Genomic DNA, 13,451 nt, shown 5'->3' on the forward strand with positions numbered 1-13,451 from the left:
GAGGAGGTGAGGGTGTAAGGACAGAGGATGTGAGGGAAGGACAGAGGATGTGAGGGTGTAAGGACAGAGGATGTGAGGGTCTAAGGACAGAGGATGTGAGGGTCTAAGGACAGAGGATGTGAGGGTCTAAGGACAGAGGATGTGAGGGTGTAAGGACAGAGGATGTGAGGGTCTAAGGACAGAGGACACATTTGTAATTTGTGATTCTAGGCTATACAAAATAACCTGAATTAAACTGAATTGAATTGAATGCACCCCTGAAGACTTATCCAGGATCCAGGATCCAGGACTTCCAGGACTTCCAGGACTGGGAGTTGACCACACCCCCTGCTGGTTTCACACTGTGGGAGGAGGATGCATTGAGCAGGAGGGGTTCAAGTTCAATTGGGACAGAAACGGAGAGGGAAGTCCCTGCGTCTCCACTCATGTAACCCGGACTAAAAAACCACCAAAGTAAGCCATGCATACCGTGGGCAGGTCGTGGCTGCTGCTCACAGGCTTCGTGCTGTTCTACGTCATCTACCTGCTGGTCGGAGCTCTGGTCTTCTCCAGCGTGGAGCGGCCGGTGGAGGAGCAGCTCCGGGAGGAGGTGGAGGTCCTGAAGCAGGAGTTCCTCAACCACAGCTGCGTCAACGCCGCGTCTCTCGACAGCTTTCTGCTCAAAGTCCTGAAGGCCAACAAGTACGGAGTCTCCGTCCTCAGGAACTCCTCCGTGGCCTCCAACTGGGACCTGGCATCCTCCATGTTCTTCGCCAACACTCTGGTCACCACCGTGGGTGAGTTTTCCAGACTTTTTTCTTTTTTTAGTAGATCAGAAATGCATTTTCCAAAACAGTAATGTCAGAAAACCAAGAATCCACATTGCTGGAGTCATTTTAAAGTTTAGATAAACACTAAATCTTTCAAACTACCTGAGTCTGGTTACCTGTATTTGTTTTTCTGCTTCAGTTTCATTACTTGGTTTGTTTGGTCACATTATTATTTATATACTTGTTTAGTTTAGTGTAAATGTTTCTACATTCTCACACACTTCCTCTTATTAGTCACCTTTCATCTAATGAAAACTAAAAATGAATTAAGATGCTGCAGTGTGATATTACACTTTAAAGTGACGCAGTGCTATACAGTCTAAACAAATACAAACACCAGTCCAATAAAGCAACTTTTATTTTGACATAAAACTCCACAAAAATCTAATTCTGGTAATAACTTCTTTTCTTTCTTTTGCCACGTGTCATGGATGTGATTAATTGGAGCTGTGTGATTCACTCAGATCAAAACACAAAGAGAAACTGCAGAAGAAATAGGTTTCCTCTCTACTTATGAATGAAGAGATACTTTCCTGTTCTTTCAAATGTGCAAAACTCTTGAGTTATTTTTCTTGATCAGAAGAAATGTCAAGACTTTTATTGTGGAATTTAGAGGAGGTCAGATGGTTTCTGTGGTCACCTACAGCAGCCCATTGCTACGGTGTGTCTGAACTACTTACACACCTGCACGACCACATCATTTTATTTATCAGTAATCAGTATGTTTGTTTGTTGAGCTTTAGACCTGAGAAAAGGAAAAAGGAAATGCTAAACAAGATCGCATCAAAGCATGAAGTAGTTTGGGAGAGTTTAATCAGTTATTCAAGCATTATACCGTACCAAAACTCATTTGAAATGATCTAACTCACATCCTTTTGCTGTAAATATGGGCTCTTACCTTCTTCATAATAGTTGTGAAAGATTAACATGTGCAATAATCGTGGATTTTACTGTCGAACATGCAAAATTTGGTTGCGTTGTGCAATACTTTCAGGCTTTGTCAAGGTTTTATTGTTAGAAGTGAAAAAAATTGGCTTTATTTAAATGTTTGAATGATTGTAGGGACGTATGTTTGTCTGGAAATGAATGTCCTGTAATGCTCTGATGCTGAGCCCAAGAAATGTATCTTTAAATCCTATCTCATGTCATTGTTTAGAATTGTAAAGCTCTCAAACTTTAGACCACTTAGACCTGTGCAGAGTACACTTTATGAAGCATGTAAGGCTTGAAAGTCCCGCAGAGGAGTGATTTTGCTCATGACTTTTAGTTTACTCATTATTTGGAGCACTACTCAAAACAGTTGTAAAATGTCTGCTGTGGCTTTCTGAAGTCTAAGAAAAGAACCCTGTAGATGTCACCAGGGGATTTCTTGGCTTGTGTTTGGAGACTTTGAACGTCTTTACAAACAGAGAGTGGACTGTGAAAGATGTGAGTCTTTATTCAGGTAAGGAGAGTGTAGTGAAATGGGATATGTTCTCTCAAGACCCCTAACATTATGATAGTACAATACTAAATAGCCTTTTGTGTTGCTATGTAGTTGACTTTATTAGTACGAAACAAAGTACCACTTAAAAAACACTAATCCATCTGTTGTGTTTGGCTTCTAACTAGAGATGTTTTCATATCTTCACACATTGGATAACCAAACTTTCACGCATATTAATGATGTTTGCCAGAGACAACCACTGTCTGCAGTCATTACCCTAAAGGCCTGAGGGCCAGTGGCATGGTCCAAAGATGGCACGTTTCATTTATTTGGAAATAATTGATTATCTGTTTTTTAATCATTTTTTACTAAATTGACCAACAGGAGATTCATTGTCTCCCCTTGTAATAGTGCAAGTACATTAGCCATACCTAATTACCAGCATAAGTTCTCCTATTTAGTAACCCTGATTAAGTTTTAGACTTAAAACAACAGCCTGCATCCCATTTAACTACACACAGTAATGTGTGGGAAACAGTGGGATCATTTCTACATTGTCCTTGCAGAATTTCCCAGCTGGTCTAACTATTCAGCTGATGTCATGACAACATTTTACAGACTGTCTGGGTAAAATAATCCCCAAAATTGTAAAAGCCTATGTTACATAATTTGTCTGATATAATGGATATAAAAATTCAGTAAAATAATTATATATATATATTTCCCTAGAATTTACAAGGGGATTTACAAGTACATGAAAAGATGGAGTAAAAAAACAAAATAAAATCATGTTTCTGAAGTTGTTTAATAGATAGACTTATTATGGCTTTAGAAATGAATGTGTATTGGACCTTGTATTTGTTTTAAATGTGTCATTTTAATGGTCAGCATTCAGAACCTGATTAGACATGACTTGCAGTTAGCTTATGAAGTTTCAACATGAAGTCAGTGTCAAAGCCACCTGAGCTCTGTACCAAAACACTGCAGCATCATTCTAGTATCACCACACGGAGAAGCTCCCGGAGCCTTTTTATTGCAAGCCACTGTGCTATTTAAGCAAAGTACTATGAAAACACTGGTCGCATTCAAAGGCACGCTGACACTCACATGGGGACATGCAAACTCAGAAAAGAAATGACCTTTTGTGTTCAGGGGAAATTTGTTTGTTCTATGTGATGCATGAATTTCTTTCACAATGCTGCATGCGTTTCCTTCTGTGACACTTCCTTAACATTTTGATAAGCTTGGTCTTTTGGTTGCCAAGAGGAAGAACACATAACAGTACAAGTACAGTTAGTTGAAGTGGAACCAGGAAGTTCTGCATACTCCGTTTGTGGGAGTTTAATGTGGACAGATGGGTAAGTCATTTCAACGTTTAGTTGTTTGGTGAAACTGTGAGTTTGTCTACAGTCTGTCTGATCGTTTCACGAAGAGAAATAAAAACCACTACAAAGAGACACAGAATGACTTCAAAGATACACAAAGGGACTACAGAGAGAAAGCACGAATACAAAGAGACAGAACGACTAAACACAAAAGTCGGTGTAAACCTGATCTGTGTCCAAATAGATTAAATGTCTCTAAATCAGCCTCCAGATAGAACCTCGCATGCAGTCATGTTATCATTAGGGCTCTAAGTTGAGCTCAGATAGTATTTGACACGCAGTTTTCACCTGAACGTGTGCTTGTTTTTGCAGAGGACTTTCACTCAATTCTGCATTTTGAGCCCCTGAAAGTAGTTCTTTCAATCGTAGTAAGTACCCCAGTGTTAGAGGGTATCATCACTCAAGTCTTTCTGCAATCAAAGTGACTTCATGTATCTGGTTATTATACATCAGCATGTTGTCGAGTCCTGATTTCATTGCCTCAACCGTGCACAAAAAGAAAGACTATCTCACCAGACACTAGTCTCAAGGTCCACAGCAGCACTGTGATAACACTATCAGTTGCTGTCAACATAAACATTTTGCTCAATTCTTCACCTACCTAGTGTTTTTTGTGGTCACAGCACAAGTCATGTGACTTCAGAGTTACTTCCAACTGAGCTCCTGAGTGTTGGTAATGGTGCTTAATAACCTGCGGGCCGACTTTGACAAGAAAGCTTGGTGCTGACTGCATGGGGTCTCATTCAAACACGTAGCCTAAATCCAGCCAGTATTAATCAGAGCTTCATTACATTGAGTCTTAAAGCTCTTACCCAGCGTGATGTTATATATCCTAGTATACAGAATATCCAGCTTCGCTGCATTGGGATCCACTGTCTTCATTCTGTTATAAAAATGTAAGAAAATACGTTTTACATGGTTACAATGCACACACATGCATGTCGCACAACTGAAACGAAAATGTTAAAAACATTGCTGTGTACAGCAATGCCAGGAAAAAAGGGATTTAATATTAATAATTGTAAATGTATATATTCAGGTCATAGCAGCCCCCCCCCCTGCTCTATGTGTGACAACTGTCCTCTTTTTTTTGTCTTTTCTCTTCCTCCAACACACCTGTCTTTATTCTCCAGGTTACGGCCACACCACTCCCCTGTCCGACAATGGAAAGGCTTTCTCCATCCTCTACGCCCTGATAGGAGTCCCCTTCACCATGCTGGTGCTCACCGCCTGCGTCCAGAGGATCATGCACCCTCTGGTCCTCGCTCCCGTCGGCCTCCTGCAGCGCTGCGGCATGCAGCCCCGGCCGGCCACCGTAGTCCACTTCGTGCTGCTGCTGGTCCTGGTGGTGCTGTGCTTCTTCGTGGCGCCGGCGGCCGTGTTCAGCGCGTTGGAGCCGGCCTGGTCCTTCTTGGACGGCATCTACTTCTGTTTCATCTCGCTGTGCACCATCGGACTGGGAGATTTCGTTCCGGCGACACAGCCCGGGCAGAAGTACAGGGCGCTGTACCAGGTCTCTGTCATGGGTGAGTGCGGCTGCTGTTAAGTTCCTTTAGTAGATCAGAAATGCATTTGTCCAGTCAGCCCTCGAGTGTAGCCAAACTTTAGCCATTATGACCAAAACAGTAATGTCAGACCAAAACCAAGAACATCCTGAATCGGAATCAAAATCCACATTGCTGGAGTCATTTTAAAGTTTAGATAAACACTAAATCTTTCAAACTACCTGAGTCTGTTTACCTGTATTTGTACATGCGTTTTTCTGCTTCAGTTTCATTACTTGGTTTGTTTGGTCACATAATTATTTATTTGCCTCAGATGTGAACTTGTTTAGTTTAGTGTAAATGTTTCTACAGTCGCGGTGCCAGGCTCACACACTTCCTCTTATTAAGGCTTGGTCATCTTCAGTACATGTTTGATAAGAAGGTGTTGTCTCATCAAGATCCGGGACACAATGACTCGCCTATCAGCCCACAGTTTACTGAGCAAACAAATGGGTTTCAAACACATGCCCATACCTTAGTTAATGCCGATGAATTAGCACTCGCACATGAAATTTACCAGAGACGTGCAGAGAAATACTGACAAATGCCAGACGTCACTCACTTTCACTTCTCCCCCAGTTATGATGCAGCACACACTTGGTTGTCGGTTATTAGAATACATGTTAGTGTGTCGAGGTCTGGTTTCTTACGTAACATACACAGTAAACATATACTGCCAATTCCGTCCTACTCCTCTTTGGTGTAGTTTTATGAGGAAGGAAACTTAATTGACACATTCGTTAGGCCTCAACTATACACACAATGCTTTTTGGCTACACTGAATGTAAACATAACTTATATTCCACAGAGCAGCTTCTAAGTAGTGAAGATAAAATCTTATCAGCTAAGCAAATGTAGACCAAGCCTGAGAATAAACTGAACTATCTGTAACCCTAAAGTAACACACAGATGACCAATAAAACTGTACCTTTTTACGGTGCAAGAAGCGACATGAGCTTTTCTATATGAAATGAAATCCAAATCTTGCAGTTAGGTTGGGTTGTCGTTGGTGTGGAAGCTCTTCATCGTGAGTGAAGACGACATTAATCTCAATATTTGTATGATCTGCAAGTATAAAATAAACCGTGAAGGAAGAACGTCAAAAACTTTGGGAATAGCTGACCCTTTTTTATTAAGAACATACAGTTGCATTTCAATTTTCAATGAAAGAAAAGTTTTTAAAAAAGTTTTGTGTATGCTGACGATTATAGTTCTTAGAAAGGAAGCAAAACATCCCAAGATAATTTAAAAGTGGCTTTTCAATTAACACAGGGTCATCGTGATGTCACACGCTCTGTGACCCTGTGTTAATTGAAAAGCGCCACATGCCTGCAGAGCTGTAGATGAGAGCAGGTCCACCGAAATATCTCTCTGACCCGGCAGCGTGGTGGCCTCCAGAGGCACAGAGCCAGAGGTGACAGTCTCATCTCTCTGCTGCTGCAAAAAAACTCCTCCTCCTCCTCTTCCTCTTTGATGAGGCAGCATTTTGTTGTCACGCAAGGAAAGCAGACTACGTCTTTTTCAAACAGAATAAATATGACAGGAAAGACATTGAAGGTAAAAACGTTGCTGATGTAAGAAACGGTTTTCATAAAGGACGCCTCAGGAAGAAATGTAGCTGTTTTTAAAAGTATGTCAGGAAAGAATATAACAGAGAAACTAATTTTTTTTTGTCTCACTCCTGAGGGGAGAATGTGACCTTACATGCAGTCTTCATTCTCACCTCTGATGTGAGAAGTAGCACCTCTCGCGGCCTCTCTCTTCTCAGAAGCCAGTCGGGTGGAGAAGTGGGTTCCTCAGAAGTGAAACTGCTCTCAGAGTTGTCTCTCTGTTAGCTGCCTGCAAATTGGAATTGCAAGATTACAATCTTCTGCGCGGCTCAGTGTTAGTTCATCCGACTTTGCAGAGAGTTTGAATGGAACTGAAGTGATCTTAGAAGCGTGGGTGGCTTTTGAGAGAATTACATTTTTTTTATACGCTTTTTAAAATGAGAGCGTTGACGCGAGAGCACTCTGACTGTAATGTGTAGCATAGCTCTGCTCTGTCGGCCTGTTAGTTTGGCAGTTAACAATTGTTTTCATTTTTTTTAATTTTGTAATAAAGCACTTGGTCTTGAAAATGTTAACAGTTCAAAACCCAAGAGATTCAGTTTAGTAGATAAATGACTGTCATCCTGTCATTTGAGAACCTGCAACCAGCTCCTTTTTGGGGGTTTTTTCGCTCAAAAAATTATGAATATGATGAACTGCTGATTTATTTATTTATTTATTTATTTGTGGATTGATTAATCGACTTATTGTTTCGACCCCACACTAATGGGATGGATTACCAGGAAATCTTGTAGATTTATGTTCCCCAGAGGATGAATCCTACTGAGGCGCCACCATGTGGAAGAGATTTTTAGGTTTGAAGTATCCTAAAAAAAACTGGAAGGATTGCCATGAAATTTGGAACAGACAAGTTGACGTCCTCCTCAGGATAAATTGTAATCACACTGGTGATTCCCTTATTTTTTAATCTAGCGACACCATCAGTCAAATTTTCCCCAAAAACTTGTGACTAAATACTTGTGATCCCAGTGATATTACCATCACCTACAGTTGTACTTTTTGCCATTTTTGATGCTAATCAACAAATGCTAACATGGTAAAATAAGACGACAACCATGATAAACATTACCTGGTTACCATTAGCATATTGGCATTGTCATTGTGGACATTTTAGCATACTGATGTTAGCATTTAGCTCAAAGCACGACAGTGCAGCCTTACAGAGCTGCTATCGTTCTCTTGTAAGAGAAACAGTTCAGTGTTATTTATAGTGACTGTATATCCATTATTAGAAGCTGTTTTTGTCATATTTTGGGCAACAACATGTTTCCAAAATGATGATGATCTTTCATCTTTTTTTACCCAGTGATTCTCATTTCATCCCCACTGCAAGGCTACATCCAGACATGCACAGTGAAGTCTGCATGCTATTATGAACTATGAGCAGATTGTTATTTAGGAGCAGGCAATGGAATAAATGTCTGGATATAAGGGTTGGACAGGAAAACCATTTTGACGCATTCAGAATGACACGATTCAGATGTTAACTCTAGATGTGATTCTTCATAAAACCTCGTACTGGATCCCAGTGGTTTCTTTGTTCTTGTTTTAGATTGAGACTTCACAGTCACATGATGGTTATTTCTTGTTATTCAGCCTCTGAGCCGGGTGTTTTTCTCTGTAATTGAATCAGGGTTGGAATGACCTTTTTGTCCAGAAGCAGCCATGCTGTTGTTTTACTCCCCTCAGAGACTCTACAGTGAGTCTCTGACTAACACATTCAGGACAACGTATTGAGATGAATGCGCTCCTTTGTAGTGATTTGACTAACAAAACAAGAACATTCCACCATAAAACACCTTCTTACTCAAAACAGTTGGTTTCTGCAGCTATTTAGTACATTAACGTTTTGTTTGACTAAGCATCTTTTTAAGCTGATAGCCACTTTTGCTTTAAAGTTAGGGGGATTTCAAATCAGATTTATGGTCAGAGAGACCCAGGTGGACAAACCGAAAGTGACTTTTTTTCTCCTCTCTCCTGGGCTAATCCCTTGACTTGGAAGGAGGCCCAGCAGTTCACACGGAGCAGCCGTGTTGTTTCCTCGTCCCACAGGCTGCGTTATATAATAATGATGTAGGTCGAGTCCCATTAACCCACGCAGCCCCTTGCATGTTTCTGAGGGAGGATTAGTGAGAGACTTCAAGATGTAGACTGACATGAAGGCCCCTCGAAAACTGTTGTTTCCCCCAGCTGAAGGAATAAAACTGATCATATCTATGTAAACGAGTTTGTAAATGTACATTTATACGTAATGGATTCCCTTCTAATCACTTTGTTAGAGGAGCTAGTAGACATCTCAAATCTGTCCTTGTCATCACACAAAAGTTATTCTGATTCTGGAGTCAAAGGCCACCAAAATCGTTGAGACTCCCTCAAAATAAAGTTTAAAAAAAGAAAAATCTTCTGCACAGCATTTTCATTGTTGCTCAAGAGCAAATATTTTGAGCTGGTAGTTTGGACAGTCAAAGTCCTTTAACTCAGTCTGTTGCTATTTTTTCTTCACCACCATGATTTCTTCACAGAGGGAATATAATACAACAGCAATATAAGATTAAAAGCTGGCTGCTCACATACTGTCTGATTCATTAAAGTCATTCTTTAAAAGTGATAATAAGGAGCTGTTAACTGTGATTCTTGAAGTCCTAACTGTGTGGATCAAAGCTTATACCATATTTTCCCTGGGATTTCCACTTACTGTACACTTCCCACAGTGCACTGTAAAGATGTGGAGCCTCTGTAATCCTATACTGTTTTTCTTGAAGAGCTGGCCTACTGGTGTAGTTTGTGACTATAGTCCAGGACCTGAACTCTGCGGTTATGTGGGGCAGTTTAAGTGCATACATGTGACAGTAGAACACAACATAGCTTTTCTTGAAGGCGAAGTGAGAGAATTAGAGCAGGAATAAGAAATGTCGAGCCCATTTTGTCTTCACCTTTGCCACCCACGTGAGGACACTTTTGTCCTCCTTTTAAGTTGCAAATGGATTTACTGAAGTATATTTCTCTGTCCACAGCCCAGTGTGTGTGTGAGACTTTGACATTAATTCCTCGGCTCCATACTGGCCACATTTTTCAGAATTTGTTTAGTCCCAATAAGACAATTATTTATAAAGAATATCGTTTCATATTTGGTTTGCATATTTTACTTTCAAAGGCGCCAAAGCGGTGGTTGTGGCCTGAAACCTGCCCTGATCTACTTTGTATATAGAACAACCGCTCTGTGGAAAATAACACCGTAACCAATTTAGATAAACACATTTATCACGTGGCTGTTTGTGGCTGTCCAACTGGAAAATGTTTCAGCCAACACTTTAAAGCTGCAAAATAAATGGTTGAATTAAAAGTTTGAAACAGATTCTCTCCTACGTGCTGCTGTTTCTACATAGATCGTACCCCTAAAGGAGCCTCTTTGACACATGGAAAGAGTTGATGAATATTCTGAAGGGAAAATTAAGTTAAAAGTTAAGTTAAAAAAGGCTGTCTTCTGGATCTGGATAGAATACGACCAGATCTGGATTGAATAGGACCAGATCTGTGTAGAATAGGACTATATCAGTGTAGAACAGGACTAGATCAGTGTAGGGAGAGTACGACCAGATCTGGATAGAATATGACCAGACCAGGTAAAATAGGACTAGATATGGACAGAATAGGACCAGATCTTGTAGAATAGGACCAGATCCAAATACAGGACCAGATCTGAGTAGAATAGGATCAGATCAGGGTAGAATAGGACTAGAATGGAGCGCGGCGTGTTCTACCTTTTAACCACACTCACTGGTGATCGTCAAATCCATTTTCAGCTTGTAGCTTTGCCAGCAGTAAGACTGTTATGTCCATAACCCACCTGAAAACCAAATAGTTATAACACAGAGAGACAACTTTGGTACTATTAGGCTGAATTCTCCTCCAAAGTTTCCAACTAAACAAGTCAAACGCTCCTCTTTTTTAACTCTTCGAGCCAGTGTAGTGAATTCATGGGTCACCCGGACGGGCCTCCATGACCTTCTTATTCAAATATCTTTTTTGAATTTTTAAGCATCAATTGCCGTTTGACCAATTTTGAAAAATAATAGAGCAGAAAGGTGATTTAGCAGCTAGAGTTTGAAGTGTGCCATCACATTTACGAGATGGGGATGCAGACTTATTCCATTTGAGGAGAATCACTTCTCGTCTTTTTCCCCCCCCACACCTCCTGGTGCGTCCAATATTTCAGAAATAATGAAAAGTCAGCTTCAAGTAAAAGACTTTCTTTTGCAAAAAAAAGAAAAGTATATTGCTCTGTTGAATGGATGACCTCCTGTGACCCCCCCCCTTGTCTCTCTGCCCCCGCAGTCTACCTGTTCGTGGGTTTGATGATGATGTTCCTCCTGCTGCGCACCATCCACAAGATGGCCGACCTGCACGGCTGGACCACCTTCCTGCAGCTGCCGCGCTGCGAGGAGTCCGACATGGACGAAGACCGGGAGCCCATCGTGGAGGACGGACACGAGGCTCAGACGCCCCCTTTCCTGACGGAGAAAGAGTCCAGCAAGCCCCTGGAGCCCGGATCACAGCCCTCGTACAACACCATCAACACAGGCTGAGCTGTGGACGGAGGGAAGAAGAAGGAACAAAAGCTCTACCTCTGGGCTGAATCTGAATTCTTGTCTTTATTTGTTCATTTTGTCATCTTCAGTCACAAAAAAAACAAAACACCCAGGTCCTTTTTTATATTTTACACCTGCACATCATGAGGAAAACCCCTCCACACTATAGACCAGACCGTCAACTCATATTTACAGCCAGGGCTGGCCTTCAACACTTGAATGCATTTTCATAAACATGAATGATCGCAACTGCAGTAAAATGACACAAGAGTCTGTAAAAACTTTAGATTGCTTCCTCAAAGTGAGTCCTTTTTAAAAAACGAAGAGATGTTAACTGGAACGTGTCTGATCGGATTTCCTGTGTAAGAGCAGTGACTTTCCTGTGACTGATGTCGGCCTTGAAGACTACAGAAACCACAGACCAGCAGTGGGTTTGCCCCAGGACACAGGCACATGGGCTGCTCTCCTTTTACGGTGCTGCCCCCTAATGTTACTACATGTTACTACACCTCCAGAAGAGTAATAAAACGGGGTCAAAGGGTTGGAACCGAGGGATCTAGGAAGAGAGAAATTTTTTTAATGAGTGTTACTAATAAGTGTTTCATTGCAGAGAGTGAGGAAGTGATTAATTTCAATGAAAAAAGCATATGTTGTCGAACAAGGCATGTTATGTGTGGTTTAGAGATCGTGAACACTTGAAATGCACTTTATCGTTCGCATCAGTGATTTTTCTTTTACCATCGGCAAGTTGTAGTTGAATAAGTACTTATTATATCCTGATACTGTAAATACTAAGTTGTGTCCGTTTATGTTGGGGCGTTGTTTGTAGTTTAGTCCTATTAGTTTAACATGTTTTCACATTGGAGAACTATAAATTAAAATAACTTTCCCCTGTGTTTATTATGTCATCATGTTGGTTCTCTTAAGCATGTCATCCTTGGTTTTTGGGGATTTGATCTACAAATGTTGTGTAGTTGATATCTGCCTCAGAGTCAGAGCACGGAAGTGTGTCTGTAATCGTGATAACACCCAAATGAAAACGTCTGAAGTGTTTTACAGGATAGCAGGTCCGCCTGAAACTGCCTCAAAACTGAAACATCTATTTGGAGACTTTCAAAACTGTTACGAAATATACTGCTTTCACTTTCATCATGGTTCTCTAAATACACTTCAGCTGCTTTCCTTCGGGGACATAAATGGAACGCAGCATTAGATGACGGAGTTTGTTTGTGTGCAGCTTCGATCATTCCCAAAGCTATCAACCGTATAATGTACTTTATTTAATACAAAGAATAAATAATTTTGGGAAATACAGCATGACTTCATTTTCAGATTTTATTAAAAACATCAGTATAAATAAAGACCTTTGCCGTCTTTAAAAAAAAAAAAAAGTGTAAATACAGTGTCCAGGCATTCTGCCCTCAATTTCCAAACATAACCATTAAAATATTACAATAAAAGTAAATAAAATAACTGCCAGGACGGCACATTAACATACCATTAGAGAACTGTCAAACATGGTATGACATTACATCTTGTTAACAAAAAATTCCATTTATAAATAGTGTGAGATTGCAGCCCAGCTATTCACAAAGGACCTTTGCATAGAAAGCAACTTTGATCCACAGAAGGGATACAAGTACAAAAACCTGACAAACAGGCATCATGTGCTTCCTAAAAACAATTTATCTCAGCATTTCCCCTCTTGCACATTTAAACAGTGTTGGCTTAAATGCTGGACCAACACGTATAGCTGGTGAAGTTAGTTTCCTTAAGTGTTTTTCTTTTAAACATGTACAACATACATTAACATGACATGTAACAGGACTCAACTTTATGGGTTTGGAAGGAATCGTTTGCTCCTAACTGCAATATTACCACTGCTTAACAAATAAAAGTCAGACAGCAAAACGCAAGACAGACAAGAAATGCATATTATTAACAAAAGTGCAATAATTCAGATGTAAACCAGACATAACATGCAAACGCCACTAGAGTGAACAGTTGTTCACGGCACCATGTGGACTCCATCAGCCAACGTTGCTCACAGCGTGATGCTAAGCACCAACCAGGACTGATCAAAAACAT

At 40.6% G+C, this 13,451-nt stretch overlaps 1 protein-coding gene across 1 annotated transcript; it reads left to right on the plus strand.

Annotated features, from left to right (window-relative positions):
* The first annotated feature begins 374 nt into the window (after window positions 1-374).
* kcnk6 (potassium channel, subfamily K, member 6) lies at window positions 375-12,651 on the plus strand. Its single transcript, XM_054601608.1, has 3 exons — window positions 375-776; window positions 4,754-5,146; window positions 11,110-12,651. The coding sequence occupies exons 1-3, from the start codon at window positions 461-463 to the stop codon at window positions 11,358-11,360; spliced, it is 960 nt and encodes a 319-aa protein (XP_054457583.1). The 5' UTR covers window positions 375-460; the 3' UTR covers window positions 11,361-12,651.
* The last annotated feature ends 800 nt before the right edge of the window (window positions 12,652-13,451 follow it).

Source organism: Anoplopoma fimbria, chromosome 1 (assembly GCF_027596085.1).
Source record: "Anoplopoma fimbria isolate UVic2021 breed Golden Eagle Sablefish chromosome 1, Afim_UVic_2022, whole genome shotgun sequence".
Classification (NCBI taxonomy): Eukaryota; Metazoa; Chordata; class Actinopteri; order Perciformes; family Anoplopomatidae; genus Anoplopoma; species Anoplopoma fimbria.